This window comes from Rhinopithecus bieti, unplaced genomic scaffold (assembly GCF_001698545.2).
Source record: "Rhinopithecus bieti isolate Rb0 unplaced genomic scaffold, ASM169854v2 scaffold_35609, whole genome shotgun sequence".
NCBI classification, from domain to species: Eukaryota; Metazoa; Chordata; class Mammalia; order Primates; family Cercopithecidae; genus Rhinopithecus; species Rhinopithecus bieti.
In genome coordinates, this window is record NW_016815004.1 from 524,356 (window position 1) to 541,986 (window position 17,631).

Genomic DNA, 17,631 nt, shown 5'->3' on the forward strand with positions numbered 1-17,631 from the left:
TTTTTTAGTAGAGACGGAGTTTCACCATGTTAGCCAGGATGGTCTTGATTGCCTGACCTTGTGATCCACCTGCCTCGGTCTCCCAAAGTGCTGGGATTACAGGCGTGAGCCACTGCACCTGGCCTTGTAATTTTTTAATAATAGCTATTCTTACTGGAGTAAGATGATATCTCATTGTAGTTTTAATTTGCGTATCTCTGAAAATTAGTGATGTTGAGCATTTTTCGTATGTTTGTTGGCTTCCTATTTGTCTTTTTTTGAGAAATGTCTGTTCATGTCCTTTACCAACCTTTTTTTTTTTTGTTATTTTTTTTGGCAAGAGATTGCCCTGCCATGTTGCCTAGTGTACAGTGCAGTGGTATAATCGTAGCTCAGTGTAGCCTCAAACTCCTGAACTGCCCACTTTTTAATGGGATTTTTTTGTTTTTTTCTTGTTGAGTTGAGTTCCTTGTAGATTCTGGATATTAGCACTTTGTCAGAGGCATAATTTGCAAATAGTTTCTACAAGAGACTGAAAGGGCAAGAGGAGATAAGAAATAGATCTCTGATATGGTGATTATACTGTCTTTTAATTTGTTAAATAATGTCCTTCTGTAATATAAGGTGCCTCATTATTTAGGTAATATTGTAGGTTGTCAGTTTATTCTGCTGATTATTTCTTTTGCTGTGCAGAAGCTTTTTAGTTTAAGTCCCATTTGTCTATTTTTGTTTTCATTGCATTTGCCTTTGGGGTGTTAGTCATAAATTCTTTGCCTAGGCCAATGTCCAAAAGAGTATTTCTTAGGTTTTCTTCTGGGACTTTTATAGTTTCAGGTCTTACATTTAGGTCTTTAATCAGCTTGTGTTAATTTTTGTATATGATGAGAGAAAAGGGTCCAGTTTCATTCCTCCTCATATGACTGGATAATTTTCCTAGCACCATTTAATGAATAGGGTGCCCTTTCCCCATGGTTTATTTTTGTCAACTTTGTCAAAGATCAGCTGGTTGTAGGTATATGGCTTTATTTTGGGGTTCTGTATTCTGTTCCATTAATCTATGTGTGTTTTTTTGTGCCAGTACCATGCTGTTTTAGTTACTATAGCCTTCTTGCATAATTTGAAGCAATGTAATGCCATGTCTTTGGCTTTGTTTTTGTTGCTTAGGGTTGTTTTGGTTATTTGGGCTCTTTTTTGGTTCCATGTCAACTTTAGGACAGTTTTTTTTCTAATTCTGTGAAGAATTACATTGGTAATTTGATAGGTATTGTGTTGAATCTGCAGATGGCTTTGGGCAGGTTATTTTAAGGACATTGATTCTTTCAATCCATGAGCATGGGATTTTTTTTTGTCTGTTTGTGTTATGTATAATTTCTTTCAACAGTGTTTTGTAATTTTCCTTGTAGAGATCTTTCACCTCGTTAAATATACTCCAGTATTGTATTTTTTTCCTGTGGCTATTATAAATGGGATTGAGTTTTTGCTTTAGTTCTCAGCTTGAAAATATTTGGTGTATAAAAATGATACTGATTTTTGTACATTGATTTTATATCCTAAAACTTTACTGAAGTTGTTGATCAAGTCTATGAGTCTTTTGGAGGAGTCTTTGGGATTTTCTAGGTATAAGATTATGTCATCAATGAACAAAGATAATTTGTTTGGATGTCCTTTATTTATTTCTCTTGCCTGATAGCTCTAACTAGTTATTTCAGTACTATGTTGAATAGCGGTGGTGAGAGTGGACTTCCCTGTCTTGTTCTAGTTCTTAGGGGGAATGCTTCCTACTTTTCTACTTTTCCAGTATGAGTATCAATTGGTTGTGGGTTTGTCATATACAGCTTTTATTATTTTGAGGTATCTAGTTTGTTGAGAGTTTTTATCATAAAGGGATGTTGGTTTATATCAAATGCTTTTCTGCATCTATTGAGATGATCAAATGGTTTTGTTTTAATTCTGTTGATGTGGTTAATCACATTTATTGATTTGAGAATGTTGAATCATCCTTGCATCCCTGGAATAAAGTCCACTTGATCATGATGAATTATCTTTTTTATGTGCTGTTCAGTTGGGTTTGCTAGTATTTTTGTGGAGGAGTTTGGCATCTATGTTCAACAGCGATATTGGCCTCTAGTTTTATTTTTTTGTTGTGTTCTTGCCTGATTTTGGTATTGGGGTAACACTAGTTTCATAGAACATCATAGAATTTGTAAACCAACTTATCAAATTTAGTAGGACAGATCAATTTACTCATTTGGGAATGTTTTAATGCTAAATTTAAATATTTATTTTAAAGTGAGGTCAAGACTATATCTACATAAAATGAATATTTTAAAATAATAAAGATAATTTGACATTCCTATTAGAAATAAGTAAATTATATTGAAACTACAAATGGACATTGTACTATTTCTGTGCACCAAGGCTTATGTTCTTGGAAAATACAGTACTAAGTCTTTATGTCAGTGTTATGTTGTGAATGTGTTATGTATGTATTTTCATTTTAATTATTAGAGACATAATTTGATATGCCATATCTCAAAGTTGAAAAATGTATTGACTTTTTTTTCTAAGAAATTTCATTTGGAGGGATTAGCCTATTGAACAAATGGAAGCCTTTCGATCTTGTTTGATGTAGTATATTCACCATCTAGTGGCAACTCCCTAGAAATCAAGTGCACGTAGTAAAGACAAAATTGTCCAAAAGGTATTTTGGGAATTAGCCATAAGGAAAATGTGGCAGATATGTGTAATGCTCCCTGATTTCCTTAAAACCACTTTTATTTTGTTACAAAACAACTATCTAGTCTCAAGTGACATAATAGAAAATGTAAATAATTATAGAGAAGAAGTGAGTCACTCGTATTTTCACCACCACCCAAGGATAACCACTGTTAACATTTTGGGTGTGCAGTTCTCTAAAATGTTTCTGCACATATATACATACGTTTCTTGGTCTAACAGAACTATCTTTATTTAAAATTTTCCCAATTTTATAAATGCTCCTATCCTGATCAGCTGCTATTTGAATAAATACTCTAAGCATGGATACTGGTTGATGATCTGAGAAATAAGCCATAATTGCCTGCCAGACCCACATAATCTTGGAACCCATGAACTTTCCCAGTATGCAAATGGATGATTAAACTCCATGACCTCTTGATCCAAGTTGGCCTATGCACAGCTCAAAAAAGTTACACTAGGCTAATCAGATTGCTCTGCTGAGTTCAGAAAATGAGAAACAGATTAATCAATTTGCAAGTGTGATAAAAACAAAATAGAAATGTAAAAAATAACTATTTAAAAGCAATATTATGAGATGATGTTGTGAGCTAGAGTTGGAATCAGACAAGCCAAAGCAAATCAAAATCTCTTGCAAGTCAAGTTAGTATGAAGGTACAGAAAACATATAGGGAGATCAGTTTCCTCTGGTCCACTGACCCTGCTTCAAAGTGATACTGATAGAAGTCAAATCCGATTATGTCATCTTTCCACTTAAATACCCTTAAAGAGGCTTCATAGTCCCTAGAGACCTGATTCTTCCCTACCTCTGTTGTGCCACTGTCAAAATGCTGGAGTCACCTATTATGCTTCATCTGTGCAGAATTTCTCTATCTAAAACAGTTACCTTTCCTGGGAAGCTTTCTCTGATTCCAACACTATAACAGGTGGCCCTACTGTGTGCTTCCAGGGCTCCATGTAAGCTTCAGAGCCTAACACTAACACATAACCTGGATCATAATGGCCCCTCCATGATTAGACAAAGCACCAAATAGAAGCAGACATTCCACAAGTTTGCATGAGGTTCCATCCGACCAACGAGAGAGGGAGATAGACAAGAAACGGCCCCAGATGTGGCTCCCCTTCCAAAGACTTTTAGTTCCCAGTTTAACCTACGTGATCCTTTCATTAATGCCACCATAATGCATGTGGTCCAGTCTGTTCTTTGGGTTGCACAAAATTATTAGCACAAGCATACAAAAAGGCAAGAGTAATATTCAAAATGTTGAAGAGCTATGGTACATTAAACTGCCCTGGGGGTAAGTCTGTGTGTGCCAGCCTGCAGCAGGTAGTCTCAGCCTTGGAAGGAACAGCCTGATGGACAACATGCATCCCTTCTGGTGTGCAAGCACTATCGCAAGGAGCGCCATCTCCAAAAGGATCTGGGCCCACTGTGAACACATGGGATGGAGTCAAGTGTAGTCAGCTATGGCCAGTCACCTGGCAGGTGCCAGGTGGTTTCTTCATCAGTACCCTCTTGGGGATCCTTTGAGCCCAAGGAAATGCTCACTGTCAGTGAGCAGTGGCTATTTACCAATCATTTTGGAAGTATTTCAATGTCTTAACAATCACATAACCATACTGATGTTTATCTAATGAATACTAGCCTTGCAACAGGGCTGATTTAACTTGCTTTGGATATGAAGCAAAAAAGAAGGGAAAGGATCCAGAGGAATTCATTACTTAACTGCTGGTACCTCCAAAACCCTGGGATCCATAAGGATACTCATTCATGCCCATAGTGAAAAGGAGGGAATGGTAAATCCCTTAAGTGCTATTGGGTTACAGCCCTCACAGTATCCCATACTACCTTTTTTGTGATTGATAAATTGAAATGAACATTGCTGTCTGGAGTCAGTGAATCAAGCTCTATTTTCCCCAGTTCTTGTCTGTAGTAGTTGGACAATGCCCTACTTCTTGGCCTTTAGTTGTATGACCCAGGTCTCTTTGTTTGGGATGACACCAGGGACTTCTTGCAGGTGGTCTACATTCTGTACATCCGTGCATCCCACAGTTGGCCTTGGCCAAAGGGGTAACTCTGAGACTTCCATGCTTACATCCTTGGGGTGGCGACCAGTGAGCTCACTGTGGGTCAGAGAACCTTGCTCTGGCTTGGCAAGGAACGTTGGTGTCAAATACAGTCTTCACTCAAAAGACCATTTTGTAAATTTTTGGAAAAATCACAAATGCAAAGGAAGGAAAACGAGTGGGTTTTAGCACATTTCCAAGAGGCGTGAAAGGGGTAGAGGGCTGAGTCTTGAGATTTCCTACTCACCCCATGAACGAGGAGGCAGAGTAGAGTTGACTAGGTAACACAGCCCGTTAGAGTTAGGAAAAGGCAGGATCTCAGAGGTCCTTCCAGGAGTGGACTATTGGGACAATCAAAATAAGCATCTTGCATTTCATTCCTGGCATTCTCAGACATCGTTCACTGGTGGTAGAGCTTCAGGGAGAGGGGTATGGGACAGGGCTGGGTGTGCTGAGGGGCCTCAGTCCAACAAAAATGACTTTTTGTAAGGTTCTCCAGAGCCTTCATTGATTGCCAATCATTGATTTCCAACAAAGGAAAGTAGGAGGGAGTCACTTTTCTATCCTTCAGCCCTTGTGCTGGCTCCTGGATAATCTTTCACGTTATGGGTACTTATATCAAGGAGCACTTGCATTCTGACAAATAATTTTTACAACCTTATTTTTTCCACATTAATGCCAGGTTTCTACTGGTTAGAAGATAACAAAGTTATTTGTACACAAATTTCCTTCATAATTAGTATATCAAATTTGTAAGCCCTCTTACCATGTCCCAGCACTAGGTTTTTGAAAGATTCAGACAAAATATAAGATACAGTTCATATCCTCAAGGAATGTACAATTTGAGAGAGAAAATTAGCATTCAATTAAGACAAAAAATTACGTAAGAAGTAAGTCTTAAGCCAGGTGCAGTGTGTGTGCCTGTAGTAACAGCTACTGGGAAGGCTAAAGTGGAAGGAACATTGAGCTCAGGAATCCGAGTCCAGCATGGGCAACATAGTGAGACTTCATCGAGAGAGAGAGAGAGAGAGAGAGAGAGAGAGAGAGAGAGAGAGAGAGAAGTAATGAACTATGAATTAGAAGTATAATTGAAATTCAGGTAGGAGAGCTCAGTAGAGGTTACAGTAAAATACTACTGCAGAAAAATAAGACTTGAGCCTTTAGGATGAACAAATTTTGGAGGAGGATAAAAGAAGAATGGCTTTCCCGGTATAAGGAATTGCATGGACTGAGGAGCAGTGGCAGAACATCAACATTATATACTCAGAGGCATCCAGGAGAGATGCATGTGACAGGAAGAAGAGCAGGTAAATGGTAAATAAGGTTGGGTAGCTAAGGTGAAGCCTCGTTTCTGATGCCTTAAAAGCCAGTCAGTTTGAAGGGAATGTTCTAGACCACTGTTGTTTAATACAGATACAATGTGTGCTGCATATGTAATTTAACTTTTTTTTTTTTGAGACGAAGTTCTGCTCTTGTGGCCCAGGCTGGAGTGCAATGGTGTAATCTCGGCCACTGCAACCTTCGCCTCCTGGGTTCAAGCGATTCTCCTGCCTCAGCCCTGGGAGGAACAGCCTGTGGCTGGGATTACAGGCATGTGCCACCATGCCTGGCTAATTTTTGTGTTTTTAGTAGAGATGGGGTTTCGCCATGTTGGCCAGGTTGGTCTTGAACTCCTGACCTCAGGTGATCCACCTGCTTCAGCCTCTCAAAGTGCTGGGATTACAGGCATGAACCACCGCCCCCAGCCATAATTTAATATTTTCTAGTAGCCCCATTGAAAAGGTAAAAAGACACAGGTGAAGTTAATTTAAATAATATATTTTTTCTAACCCAATACATCCAAAATACTGTTACTTTAACATGTAATCAATATAAAAACTTTAACACTGCTTTAGTTTTAAATGTAAATTTTAAAATTCAGTTCCTCAGTTATACTAGCCATATTTTAAGTGCACAGTAGTCAGCTGTGTCTACTTTTGGACAACATAGCTATAGACAATTGTGAGATTATTTAGCAGCTGAATAATACATCAAAAGTTGTATCTTAGGAAAATTTATTTTCAGTAAAATGCAGAATGAATTGAAGGGTGTGATGGTTGAGGGACAAGAGAGAAGTTAGATCTGGAATGAGTTACAGGTAGGTACTAGAATGGTAGCAGTGGAGGTGTTGAGAGGATAGAACAAATCTGAGAGATCTTTCAAAGAAATAACTGGCATGGCTTGATGACTGATTGGCAATGAGGAAAGAAAAAAATAAAATCAAGTATGATAGCCAGGCTCCAAACAGCCTGAAAGGATCCTTGCATCCGAGTATTCGAACTCTTGTAAAATCTTCTATACTTTACCGGGGTTGGTCCACGTGACCAATAAAATAAACAGCGATGATGGTTACAAGATACCGTGGCTTCTGTCTTTGTGGCTCTTTCTCTGGGCTCTTTCTCTCCAGAGGAAGCCAGCTGCTACACTGTGAGCAGCCCCATGGAGAGGCCCATGTGGCAGGACCTGTAACCTGCCAACAACAACATGAGTTTGGAAGCTGAGCATTCAGATGACTGCAATCCCAGTCAATGCTTTGCAGTCTCATGAGAGACTCTGAGCCAGAACCACCTGGCTAAGTCTCTCCCTGATTCCTGAGTCTCGGAATCTCTGAGAAACAATACATGTTAGTATCTTTAAGCTGCTAAATTTTAGGGGTCATTTGTAACAGAAGTAGATAATTGAACAATAATTTAAAAAGACAATATCAAACACGAATAAAAAGATAACCCAATTAGCCCGGGTACAGTGGGTCACGCCTATAATCCCAGCACTTTGGGAGGCCAAGGCAGGTGGATCACCTGAGATCAGGAGGTTGAGACTAGCCTGACCGACAGGGAGAAACCCCGTCTCTACTAAAAATACAAAATTAGCCAGAAGTGGAGGTTGCAGTGAGCCAAGATCGCGCTATTACACTGTAGCCTGGGCAACAAGAGTGAAACTTTATCTAAACAAAAAACAAAACAACAGCAACAAAAAAAACCCAATTTAAAAATGGGCAAGAAAATTAAAAGAAGATAATAAGCATACGAAAAAGTGCTCAACATGGTTAGACACTAGCAAAATGAAAATTAAAATCACAAGGAGATAATACCACACACGCACCAGCATGACTAAAATTAAAAAGATTAATAAACACAAAATGTGACTGAGAATATGGAGCAACCAGAATTCTTTATTTAAAAATTAAGATGTAATTTACATACCACACAATTCACCCATATAAAGTATATGATTCAACCAACCATCACCACTATCCATTTTAGAATACTTTCATTACTCTACCAGAAAACCCTGTACCCCTTAGCTGTCACTCTCCAATTCTCCCACCTCCTCTCCAGCCTTAGGTAACCTGTAGTCTACTTTCTATCTGTACAAATTTGCTTATTCTAGACACTCATATAAATAGCATCATATAATATGTGGTCTATTATGACTGGCTTCTTTCATTTAGCACAGTGTTTTCCATGGTTACTCATGTTGTACCATGTATCGATACTTCATTTCTGTTTCTTGCCAAATAATACTTCATTGTACAGATATATAACTTTTGTTTTTACCTATTTATCAGTTGATGGACATTTGGGTTATTTCTGCTTCTTGGCAGTTATGCTGCCATAAACATTATGTACAAGTTTTGTGAGGACTATGTTTTCATTTATTTTGGGTATATACCTAGGTATGGAATTGTTGGGTCATATGGTCACTCTGGTTAGCCATTTGAGGAACTGTCAGATATTTTTCCAAGATAGCCGTACCATTGTACATTCTCACCAGTGGTGTCTGAGGATTCCAAATTCTCCTCACTAACCCTTGTTTTTTAAAAAATGACGGTGGGTGTGAAGTCATTGTGGTTTTGATGTGCATTTCCCAGATGGCTAATATTGTTGAGCATCTTTTCATATGATTATTGATCATTCATATATCTTTTTTGGAGAGCTGTATAGTGTATTCAAATGTTGTCCATTTTAAAATTCGGTTATTTAAATTGTGATAGTTCTTTACATATTATGGATAGCCTTTTATCAAATATATCATTTGTAAACATAATTCCTCATTCTGTGGATTGTATGCCACCAGAATTCTTGTCCAAAATGATACAAAAGGGTCTGGCTGTTTCATATAAAACCAAACATTGACATACCCTATAAACAAGACATTCTACTTACAGATAAATATACTCAAGAGAAAAGGAAACATATGTCTACAAAAGATTTACACAAGAATGTTTACAGCAGCTTTATTCATAATAGCTCCAAACTGGCAACAGCCCAGGAACCTATCAGGAGGAGCACAGATCAGTAAACTATGGTGTATTCATATATAAAATACTACTCAGTAATAAAATGGAGCAAATTACTGATACACATGACACACACGATACGGACATTTTGCTAAGTGAAAAATGCTATACACAAAAAGTGCACACTGTATGATTCCATTTTATATGAATTTTTAGAAAATGCAAAACTAATTGATGGTAGAAAAAATCAGATTGGGTGCAGTATTTAACACCTGTAATCCTAGCACTTTGGGAGATCGAGGCGGGGAGATCTCTTGAGCTCAGGAGTTGGAGGCCAGCCTGGGTAACATGGCAAGACCCTATCTTGCAAAAAAAAAAAAAAAAACTAGCTGGGCGTGGTGGCACGTGCCTGTAGTCCCATCTACTCAGGAGACTGAGGTGGGAGGATTGCTTGAGCCCAGGGAGGTTGAAGCTGCTGTCAGCTATGACTGTGGCAGTGTACTCTAGCCTGGATGTAGAGTGAGACCCTGTCTGAAAACAAACAACAGTGGTTCTCGAGACAGAGCAGTGGTTGCTTCTGGGGTGGGGGTTGGGTGGGGAAGGCAGTGATAGGCAGAGAATGTCTGGAAAATCGTGAGAGGAAACTTTTTGGGGTGATGACAATGGTTTATATCTCAGGAATTTTGGTTACACAAGTGTATACGTTTGTCAAACTCAGTGAATGTACACTTAAGATTTGTGCATTTCATTGTATGTAAATTTTGTGTCAAAAGGGAAAATATGTAAACAAATATTTAACTCTAGATAATAAGACACATGCCATATTTTGGGAGAAGTAAAACGATGCCTGTAATTAACTTTGAAAAGCATTTAAAAATAAGGTATTTGGGATAAGGAATAAAGCAAGATAAAATGTAAATCTAGGTAGAATCTATGTGGTGAGCACATAGGTGTTTGCTTTAAATTTTTATAATTTTGCTATATGTTTGAAAATCTTCAGAATAGAATATTAAGATAATTTTTTTTAAAGGACTAAGGTTTCTAGAGCTGGAGGCCAGAAGACGATAGCATCATCAGAAGAAATAGAGAATTTAGGAATAGGAAGGACAGCTTGGTGGAAGGTGTGGCATAACTGACAAGTCTTGATACCTACGAGGTCCTAAGTAATTTATGCACATATTTCCTTCTGTATTTCAATGGATCGTCACAAACACCTCTAATCTTTAATCATCAGCACATCCATTTTCAGATGAGAAAATGGAGGTTCTGAAAAGCTATATAATTTGCTCACGGTCATTAAACTATTAGTGTGCTAGGGATAGGACTGATTACGTAATTTGCAGGCCTAGTGTAAAATGAAAATTTGTGGTTCCTTGTTCAAAAATTATTAATAGCACAACACTAAAACAAGCACAGGGCCCTTCTAACGATGAGGCCTGAGACTCAGGTTTCACACACATGAAGCTAGGGCGGCAAGGAAGGTTTGAATCTCAGTCTGTCTAACAGGAAAGTCCATACTTTTTCCAGTAAACCATGCTAGGTCAGATGACTGGTTCATTTCTGTCCTCAGTGAACGAGGCATGATGGTGATGTCAGATGGTGATGTCCTGTAGCCAGTTAAAAACCAAATTGCAGGTAAGGAGTTCCTTCTGTGATGTCTGTTGTCTGTCCTCTTCTCAGTGGGCATTTGGTTATTACATTTGACCTAGGTTATCAACGTAATTTTTGATCAAAGTCTCAACAGTGTATCTCTTTAGGTATTAAGGTACTAAGAATAACTCCTTTCATGTGTCCTCTCTGAAATTTGTCACCGGATTTCTTCTTTCTGATAAATGTTTCAGTACTTACTAGTGGCGATGAAATGTCTTCTGCTAGACATCTGGGTGAATCTGGAAGCAGAGGAACGTTTTCCTCAATTTAACAGTGGATCCTAGTAGTTGAGTTAAATGTTGGTCTCATTTAAGAGTAAGCTACTTTCTGAATGCAGTTAGGCTTTCACTGATAACAGTAACTTTACTTTAGTTGGGAAGACATATCTATTATCTCTTAATCAGAACACTCTTTTCTGTCTTTGAGGAAGAATGGGGGATCTATAACTTTTCCCAAGAAAACTGAAAATGTCTCAATCCTAATGTTAAACGAATTAGGCTATATTGGGTTAGGAATGAATAAACTACCCCGATGTCCTTTATCAAGTGTAATTGCTCTACTTGATTCTTAAATAATACTAAGTTTACATTTTAATAAAAAATTACTAAAATTCCAGAAAAGTCATTCACATTACTTCCTGCTGGTCAAATTTGCAGGTCAAGCCTACAACAGGTTGCGCTTTGGGCTAAGACAGCCTCTAGAGGGCAATCTCCTTTCCTGCGAATCCACCCTAGTCCGCTCTATCCTCCCTCTCCCCGCTCCGCCTCAGCTCGCTCTCCGCCTTCTCCCTCGCCCAGTCCCCGACTCCAGGCCCGCCCCGCACCGGTCCCATCTCCCTTCCCCGCCCTCAACTATTTCCTCCAGGCGTCGTTCTTGCCCCGCCCCTCCCTGCCGCGTAGCGGAAACGGTCGCTCTAGCTTTCTGGAGGACTTGTCATCTCTGCCCGGCGGGGGAGGACGGCGGTGGGCGGGGCTCAGGCGAGGCGCTGGAAGGGTGCGCGTGATTCTCGTTCCGTTGCTTTAGCTCCGGAGTGTTTGGCGATGGGGCAGCGGGAGGTGTGGAGGCTCATGTCCAGGTGAGTGAGAGAGCGAGCAGCCAAGGGCAGGCTCTTCAGCGGCGCTCGCCAAAGTGGGAAAAGGGCCGGGGGTGGAGACTGCTGGCCTCGAAGTTTCGAGTCGAGCTCAGAGGCGCATTTGTGAGATCCCAACCTTGGCCCACCCCAACCTTGGCCCTCCCCAAGCCCCAGCCTCCGTCCCTGTCTTTCCTTTTTCCCTCTAGCATCTTCTTTGCGGCAGCACTCTCGTTTTCTGCAACTCTAGCTCTTAATTCAGCCTTGTCCCCACACGACTTTCATTCTTTTGGCCTCAATTACTTTCCTTTCTTCAAAGTTGGGTGCAGTTTGGGGACACGGAGGGATTCAGCCTAGAGGAATTGTGCGGCATGTTTTGTGCAGCCAACACACACAGGTGCTTTGCCACTTGCTGCACCTCTCTCTGCCCGTGGTGTGATTTTATTCAGCTTTCTTGTATGGCTCCAGCGTCAGTGCAGGCATCTGGAGCTTAAAGGCTAGTGTTGAGGGACATTTAGCGTGGCATGGGGGAGCATGTTTGCAAACGTTGTTTAACTTTTCAAAAGTACCCCTCACTGCGTCTTTAACTCAGCCTAAGAAATCTGGTAGCCACATCTTTAGGAACTTAGGCTGCATGCGTCTTCAACAGCCCCACTGTCTGGCCCTGTACTGTCATGTCAGGTAGCAGCTGCGCCCACTTGAAGGGAGAAGCATGTTTATTTCCTTAAAATAAGGACAACTTAAATTACTGGATTCTTTAAGCCTTAGAGTTTGCCTTCTGGGTTTCCTGAAAAGGGTTGGAGGTATTTCTTTGACTTAAGAAGAATAGTTTCAGGGGAAAGTGTCTAGATGTCTAACACTGTATCCACAGACCTAATTCTCACTAAATATTTGTTATACATTTAAGAGTTGCTTTTCTGCTTTTTTTAATACCTTAAAATTAGTCCTTGCACGAGCTCATGGAGAGATTTAGTAAATACTAAGAAAATCAGTACATGTAATCGTTACTGCCGCTTTTTCAGTGTTGTCAGCAAATAGCAAATAGAGAAACAAACTGGAAAGACATGTTTGTTAAAGTTAACTGACTTAGGAAAGGATCTGTCATTTCCACAATTCAGCTTGGCTTTCTTCCACCCCACGTTCCAAGATGCAGACTCTGTAGGTGAGGCCAGGACCATTCTGGGGCCTTTGGTCTGAGATACCTTTTCCAGACTCAGCCCTGGAGTGGGCATTATCTTAGAAAGCAGAGGCCAAGGTGGTCCAGTCCGCAGTAGCGTAACCCTCAAGCGTATAAGGGAATACGGTGCCACGGAAAGTGTTTCTGAGAGGAGAAAAGGCCTTGGACCATGGTTGACAGTGTTAGGCAACCCCACTTGAACTCTGGCCTCCCTTGGCTTCTTTGGTACTGGCCTATTTTTCTAATGCCACTCTCCGCCGCCTCTCCTCTTACCCCAGTGCCAGTTTAGCTCTTGGACTTTTTTTTGGTTCTCAAATCATCTCTCTTAGGGTAACTCGAATCTTTGTCTAATCTGACCTTCTCTGAGCTCTAGTGCTGGTCACAACCCTCTTAATGTCTCAGCTGCAACTCACATATAAATTTACACTTAAGGGCTAGGCGCGGGGGCTCATGCCTGTAATCCCAGCACTTTGGGAGGCCGAGGCGGGCATGTCATACGAGGTCAGGAGTTCAAGACCAGGCTGGGCAACATAGTGAAACCCCCGTCTCTACTAAAAATACAAAAAAATTTAGCTGGGCGTGGTGGCAGGGGCCTGTAATCCCAGCTACTTGGGAGGCTGAGGCAGGAGAATTGCTAGAACCTGGGAGGCGGAGGTTGCAGTGAGCTGAGATTGCACCACTGCACTCCAGCCTGGGCGACAGAGTGAGACTCTGTCTCAAAACAACAACAACAACAACAACACAAAAAAGGAAAAGAAAAACAAATTTGCACATAAATATAACCCTTATTCTTTATCTCTCTTGGCACTATCATTCTTCTAGATTCTCAGAGTTACCTAAGTTCTTCCACACTCCTAAACCTTAACCTCTTCCTGTGGATTCAAGTTTCAGCAGTAGTCTCAAAGTTACCACTTTTTCCTCTTCCCAGTGTGAATTGTTTCCGTACAAGAGTGCCAGAGTTAATCTCGCTGAGGTTTTACTTTAGTGACTGCCATTCTTCTCAGAAGCTCACAGAGGTGCACTTCTGCTTATGCAACTAAATACAGTTTTACCAGCCTGAATTTCACAGATTCGGCTCCAGTATATTCATGAATGAACAGTTACCTACTGTTCTGTTCTACTTGCTGGGAAGCATGGTTCTAGGCATTTTTGTTATCCTGTAGCAACTGTGGACTACTTGGTGTTCCTACTGTTCCTTGGAGTCTGAAAGGAGAGCAGATAGGAAACAAATAATTAGACAAAAGTAATTTTTAGTTACCAATTCTGATAAGTGTCTTAAGGGACACAGTTATGAGAGCCAGATTAGGTAGGGAGAGGGAGTCAGGAAGCCTCATCAGAGAGGTTGCTTTTCGCTGGGTGTGGTGGATCATGCCTGTAATCCTAGTACTTTGAGAGGTCAACGTGGGAGTTCAAGACAGTTCTGAGCAACATAGCAAGACCCCGTTTCTACAAAAAATAAGAAAAAACTAGCTGGGTATGGTGGCATACGCCTATCCTTCCAGCTTGGGAGGCTGAGGTGGGAGGATCACTTGAGCCTCAGAGTTCAAGTTTACAGTGAACTGTAATTGCGCCACTGCCCTCCAGCTTGGGCAACATGGAAAAACCTAGTCTCTAAAAATAAAATGACAGGAAGAGATTACTTTTTAGGTTGTTAATAGGCCTCATTGCCTTTTCCATCTGCTCTGTACTCTGCTGAACTCTATTGTTTTGGTTCTTGCTCTTTGACTACCTCTCTTTTTTACTTCTACTTAGTTGTTTCTTAGTTGATCAAAGGCTCAATCTGTGATGCTCTGTTAGGTTGTTTTCTGTGTTAGGAATCATGAGCCTGAATGCAGAGGCCTAGACGGAAGCATTGAAAGATGCTGGCTAGATGGTAGCATGGGGAAACTGGTGAGCTGGATAGAGTGCTCTGGAGAGGAGGCAGCTTCTCACCTGCAGGCATTGTTGCCCTTATAGAATATATAGACTCAGGGTTTCCATTACTACTGATTTTCTGGAAAAGCTGGAAAACTGCATTTTAGGTGAAATCTCTTGATTTTTAAATGTTAGTAGTTTTCTTTTCTTTTCTTCTTTTAATCTCTGCCGTTCCATCCAGATAATGTTAGTAGTTTTAAAACACTGCTCGGCTGGGCATGGTGACTCAAGCCTGTAATACCAGCACTTTGGGCAGCTGTGGCTGGAGGATCACAGCCCATGAATTCAAGACCAGCCTGGGCAACATAGACTGTGTCTCTACAAAAGATTTAAAAATTAGGTGTGGTGGTGTGCGCCTGTAGTCTTAGCTGTTCAGGAGGCTTGAGTCCAGGAGATTGAGGCTGCAGTGAGCCCGTGATCATACCACTGCACTGCAGCCTGGGTGACAGTGAGACCCTGTCTCTAAAAATAAATAAATAGAATACAGAAATAAAACGCTACTGACCAATACCACAGTTGCAGTTGGCATCCTTCTGGCAGTTAGTTTTCAGCTGTCGCCTTCTCATGTATTCCTTACAAAAAACGGAGAGATTCCAATGCCTCAGTGATTGTACGTGCATGTGGCATGAGACATACCTTTAGTTCTAACTTTTCTTTCAAGCTCTAGTCTTTCTTCTGTTGAATATTTCTGCTTATGTTAGTACAAACTCAAATTCAGAATTGAATTTGTATTTCATCCTGCAAACCAGTGAGCTTCTTTCCCTGTCTTTTCTATATTCTCCTAGTTGTCCTGGTCTGAAATCTTAAAGTCGTTTTTGACATTCTTTTCCAGTGAGTTTTTACTCTATAATAACTCGTGATAATATCCCTCCCTTCTGTTTCCACAGCTGCTGTTCTTCATCACCCCATGCCTAAATTATTGGCCTCCTGGACTTGATTTTCTGCTCTATTCACACCTTGCCTACTTCTGGGATAATAATTTTCACTAAGCACTACTTTGTGATGTCATCTTCCTGCTTAAGCAGTTTCATGTAGTTGTTTAATTGCATGAGGCCATGTTTGTTTTATTGGATAATTGCAAAAAGTTCCTGAGTGATAAAGTTCTCATCTAAGACAGTTGTTTATTTAAACTACACACATCATAACCACCTGGAGGGTTTGTTAAACACAGATTTCTGGGCCCCACAGTTTCTTGTTCAGTAGGTCTGGGGTGGGGCAGAGAATTTCAGTTTCTAGTAAGTTTCCAGGGATGTTGATGGTACTTGTCCAAGAACCATACTTTGAGAATTGTTCTAAAAAGAGCCAAGTTAACATCAGCTGAAGGAAATAAGCCTGATAAAGTTAATTAAGAAATTAGAAGTAGCAGGCTGGGCGCAGTGGCTCACACCTGTAATTTCAGCACTTTGGGAGGCTGAGGCGGGCGGATCAAGAGGCCAAGAGATCATGGCCATGCTGGCTAACGTGGTGAAACCCCGTCTCGACTAAAAATACAAAAAATTAGCTGGGCATGGTGGCCGGCACCTGTAGTCCCAGCTACTCGGGAGGCTGAGGCAGGAGAATGGTGTGAACCTGGGAGGCAGAGCCTGCAGTGAGCCGAGATTTTGCCACTGCACTCCAGCCTGGGCGACAGAGACTCCTTCTCAAAAAAAAAAAAAAAAAAAAGGAGATGTGCGTGCTCTCTTCCTCTCCACCAGATGGCAGTTTTGGAGCCAGTAGAAAGGAAAGATCATAAATTCAGAATTACTTGGGGACACTGAATTCTCAATTACATTTTGAGATATAAAAGCTAATATCAAATTTTAAATGACAGCTGAATTTGAATTAGAACAAGTGGGCCAGGTGTGGTGGCTCACGCCTGTAATCCCAGCACTTTGGGAGGCTGAGGCAGGCAGATCACCTGAGGTTGTGAGTTAAAGACTAGCCTGGCCAACATGGAGAAACCTCGTCTCTACTAAAAATACAAAAATAAGCTGGGCGTGGTGACGCACACCTGCAATCCCAGTTATTCGAGAGGTTGAGGCAGGAGAATCGCTGGAACCTGGGAGCAGAGGTTGCAGTGAGCCAAGATTGTGCCACTGTACTCCAGCCTGGGTGACACAGCAAGACTCTATCTCAAATAAAATCAATCAACCAACCAAATGGAAGCAATATGATTATGTAGTATTTGGCAAGGAATTTGGTTGTATATATGTATTTTTTTGTAATTGGTCCACAGATTTTTGTGACCTATAAATTTTGTGTACAGTGGCTTTGTTTGATAGGTTTACGTTAACTTAGAGTTAAATTCTGCCTTATATATGAAACTGGGACTTGGAGTTCTCTTTGTTTACTCGTTAAAACACTGCAGTTAGTACTTAAACTATTACATAAGAGTTGCAAATCTGGCAACACCTTCTTGAACCGACATTTGGGTACTGGCCTCATTAAGGAATCTAAAGTCATTCTGGATTTTTATATTTAAAATTTACAAAAAGATAAAATTGAGTCAAGTTGAAAACATTTTAGAAATGGTGTTTTAGGGTAGTGTAGTTCACACTTTAAAAGTAATTATGAAAACCTTATTTAGAAAGTATCCCTAAATAAGATATGCTTTGTTGCTTCAGTTTCATAATTATAAAGTGTTAGTGTTGATTTTTAAAGACAGCTTCCTTCTTTGAAATCATTTAGGGGAACTTCAAACAAAGTATCTGTGCCTGTGCCCCACCTTCAGAGTTTGATTTAATTGGTCTTGGGTGTGACCTGAGCTTTGGAATTTTACCT

General features: G+C 40.5%; 1 protein-coding gene across 2 annotated transcripts in view; it reads left to right on the plus strand.

Moving 5' to 3' along the window:
* The first annotated feature begins 11,646 nt into the window (after positions 1 to 11,646).
* Positions 11,647 to 17,631, plus strand: part of HIBCH (3-hydroxyisobutyryl-CoA hydrolase) — a 114,685-nt gene continuing 108,700 nt past the window's right edge. Inside the window, exon 1 of one of the 2 annotated variants that reach the window (XM_017852919.1) lies at positions 11,647 to 11,786. In XM_017852919.1, the coding sequence (XP_017708408.1) occupies positions 11,752 to 11,786 (35 nt within the window). In that variant the 5' untranslated portion in view covers positions 11,647 to 11,751. The remainder of the gene's footprint in view (positions 11,787 to 17,631) is intronic. The other variant, XM_017852920.1, reaches the window with a different exon arrangement.